This window comes from Cupressus sempervirens, chromosome 10 (genome assembly GCF_028749045.1).
Source record: "Cupressus sempervirens isolate cs-2001-9-10 chromosome 10, ASM2874904v1, whole genome shotgun sequence".
Classification (NCBI taxonomy): Eukaryota; Viridiplantae; Streptophyta; class Pinopsida; order Cupressales; family Cupressaceae; genus Cupressus; species Cupressus sempervirens.
The window spans coordinates 460,921,172-460,923,738 of NC_143127.1; the positions used below are offsets into that span (position 1 = coordinate 460,921,172).

Genomic DNA, 2,567 nt, shown 5'->3' on the forward strand with positions numbered 1-2,567 from the left:
TTGAAAAAATGTGGACTCATCATCCGGGTTTGGAGACCCTTATTATGGAGTGGTGGGATATTCAAGTTGAAGGTACAACAATGTTTAAAGTGACAGCTAAATTGAAGAATGTTAAGAAAAATATCAAAATTTGGAATAATAATACTTTTGGCAATATCTTTGAGAACAAAAATAAGATCTTGGAGGAACTTAAGGATATTCAAGATAGGATACAAGTGGAGGGTTATGAGACCTTTTCTATGGAAGAGGAATGTGGTAAATTGGTTGCATTGCATGATATCATTGCTAAAGAGGAAACGTTTTGGAGGCAACGCTCAAGAAAGGTTTTCTTAAAAGAAGGTGATCGTAATACTAAGTTCTTCCATGTTACTACTCTCAAGCACAGGATGGCCAATAGAATTTCTAGACTTAACACGGATAAGGGACCTACAGAGAATGAAGATATCATTAAAATGAAGGCGGTGGATTTTTTTAAATCTCTGTTACAAGAATCCAATTTGGATCTAGGGAAACAGGATTTGTTTCTTGAGTGCATCCCTTCCTGTGTTTCTAAGAATCAGAACTTATTTCTCACATCTATTCCTTCCAACGATGAGATTCTTCAGGCTATTTTTTCCTTTGAAGGAGATAAGGCCCCTGGCCTTGATGGATTCCCACTATTGTTCTTCCATAAGTACTGGAATATTGTCGGGGTGGATGTCTGCAATGGGGTTAAGGAATTTTTTGGGTCCAGGAATGTCCTTAAAGAACTAAATGGAACTTTCCTTGCACTTATTCCTAAAAATTTGGGGGCTGATATTATGGACCTGTTTAGGCCCATCAGTTTGTGCAACTCTTTCTATAAGATCATTTCCAAGGTTCTTACTCTGAGGATTATGACTCTCTTACCCAATATTATTTCTAGACAGCAAAATGGGTTTGTTCCTGGCAGACAGATTGTTGATTCCATTATTATTGTGCATGAAAATATTCATTCTCTTTCGGTTTCTAAGAAGGAAGGTTTTTTTCTAAAGCTTGACCTTTCTAAAGCTTATGACAGAGTTGATTACACTTTCTCCTCTGTGTTTTGGAAGCCTTTGGTTTCAGTAAGAGATTTTGGGATCTCATTTGTATGCTAGTTTCCTCGACTTCTTTCTCAATGCTCATGTGTGGTTCCCCCTCCTCTTTCTTCAAGGCTTTTAGGGACCTTAGACAAGGTGACCCTATTTCCCCTATTCTCTTTATTATTCTTGTTGAATTTTTGGGAAAATTTTTTGACAGGTTGGTTCTTAAAGGGGACTTTGTGCATCTTAACCCTTCCTCCTCGGCTCTAGTGTGTTCCCACCAAAAATTCGTTGATGATTTGATTGTTATGGGTGAAGCGTCGATGAAGAATGCTAGGAGTTTAAAGAAGGCTTTGGTGGATTATGGTGCTGCTACTGGTCAAATTATCAAGTGGAATAAAAGTCAAATTTTCTTTATGAATGTTAGTATGGATAGGCAATTGAAGATTAAAAATATCATTGGCTATGAGATAGGTGTCTTGTCAGGTTCTTATCTGGGTCTTCCTATGGGTTTATCTCCTCCTAATAGCTTTTGGGACTTCTTGATTGACAAATTTCATTCAAAACTCACGGGTTGGAAAGGTTCCTTTCTCAGCCAAGCAGGTAAGGTTGTAGTTCTAAAATCTATTTTGCAAAGTGTCCTGCTTTATGCAATGAGCCTTTTTAAAATTCCTAGAAAATATGCTCTTACTATTGAAAAGATCTAGAAAACTTTTTTATGGACAGGTATGGAGAATAAAAAAAGACTCCCTCTCATTGCTTGGGAAAATGTTTGCATGCCTTATAAGAAGGGTGGTCTTGGATTACTGAGGGTTACCTCTATGAATGATTACTTAATGGAAAAACTGTATGGAGGTGGCATAAAGAGGATGGGGAATGGAAGAATATATGGAATGATAAATACAACTTGGATAACTTTGACTTCTACCATCTCCTAAATAGTAATGTGGAGCAAGGAGGTTCTATGATTTGGAGAAATTCTCAGAAGCTTAAAAATATTATTAGAAAAGGGATAAAATGGAAGGTTGGTAATGGTAGGAGAGTTCTTTTTTGGGAAGATGCTTGGATTTTGGATCACCCCCTATGTGATGACCCAAGATGGAATAGGTTTATGGATCTCTGTAAGACCCAATTTGGTTCTCTTGTGGCAGATTACTGGATAGATAATGATTGGGTGGACCTCTCTAGATTGGACCCCATTTTGGTTGAACTAAGAAAGTGCATGAATGTGTTTTTCCTAATCCAAAAGGAGGATGAGCTGATATGGAGAAATAAACCTAGTGGTTTATTTTCTGTCGCTTCAGCCTATGCTGATTCTTTTGATAACCATGAAGAACCTTGTTGGGCCAAGGCATGGATGAAGGGATTGACACCAAAAGTCAACATTTTCTTTTGGATCCTTTTGCAGAATAAAGTGCTTACCTTGGATAATATTTAAAAAGAGAGGGATTATTATGATTAATAGATGTGTTCTCTGCATGAATGATGGAGAATCAGTTGACCATATCATTTTGCATTTCTTGT

At 37.2% G+C, this 2,567-nt stretch overlaps 1 protein-coding gene across 1 annotated transcript; it reads left to right on the forward strand.

The window, feature by feature from the left end:
- The first annotated feature begins 1,366 nt into the window (after positions 1-1,366).
- On the forward strand, positions 1,367-2,210 carry LOC149534690 (uncharacterized). The gene is made up of 3 exons (XM_089806062.1): positions 1,367-1,646; positions 1,770-1,890; positions 2,195-2,210. Exons 1-3 carry the CDS (start codon positions 1,367-1,369, stop codon positions 2,208-2,210), a joined length of 417 nt encoding a protein of 138 aa, XP_089662188.1.
- The last annotated feature ends 357 nt before the right edge of the window (positions 2,211-2,567 follow it).

What these genes read in the sequence shown, in the direction of transcription:
- LOC149534690 (XM_089806062.1), top strand. Translation starts at nt 1,367, where the DNA reads ATGAAGAATGCTAGGAGTTTAAAGAAGGCTTTGGTGGATTATGGTGCT. An exon ending in TTCCTTTCTCAGCCAAGCAG is followed by an intron (nt 1,647 to 1,769) that starts GTAAGGTTGTAG and finishes TTTTATGGACAG; the next exon opens with GTATGGAGAATAAAAAAAGA.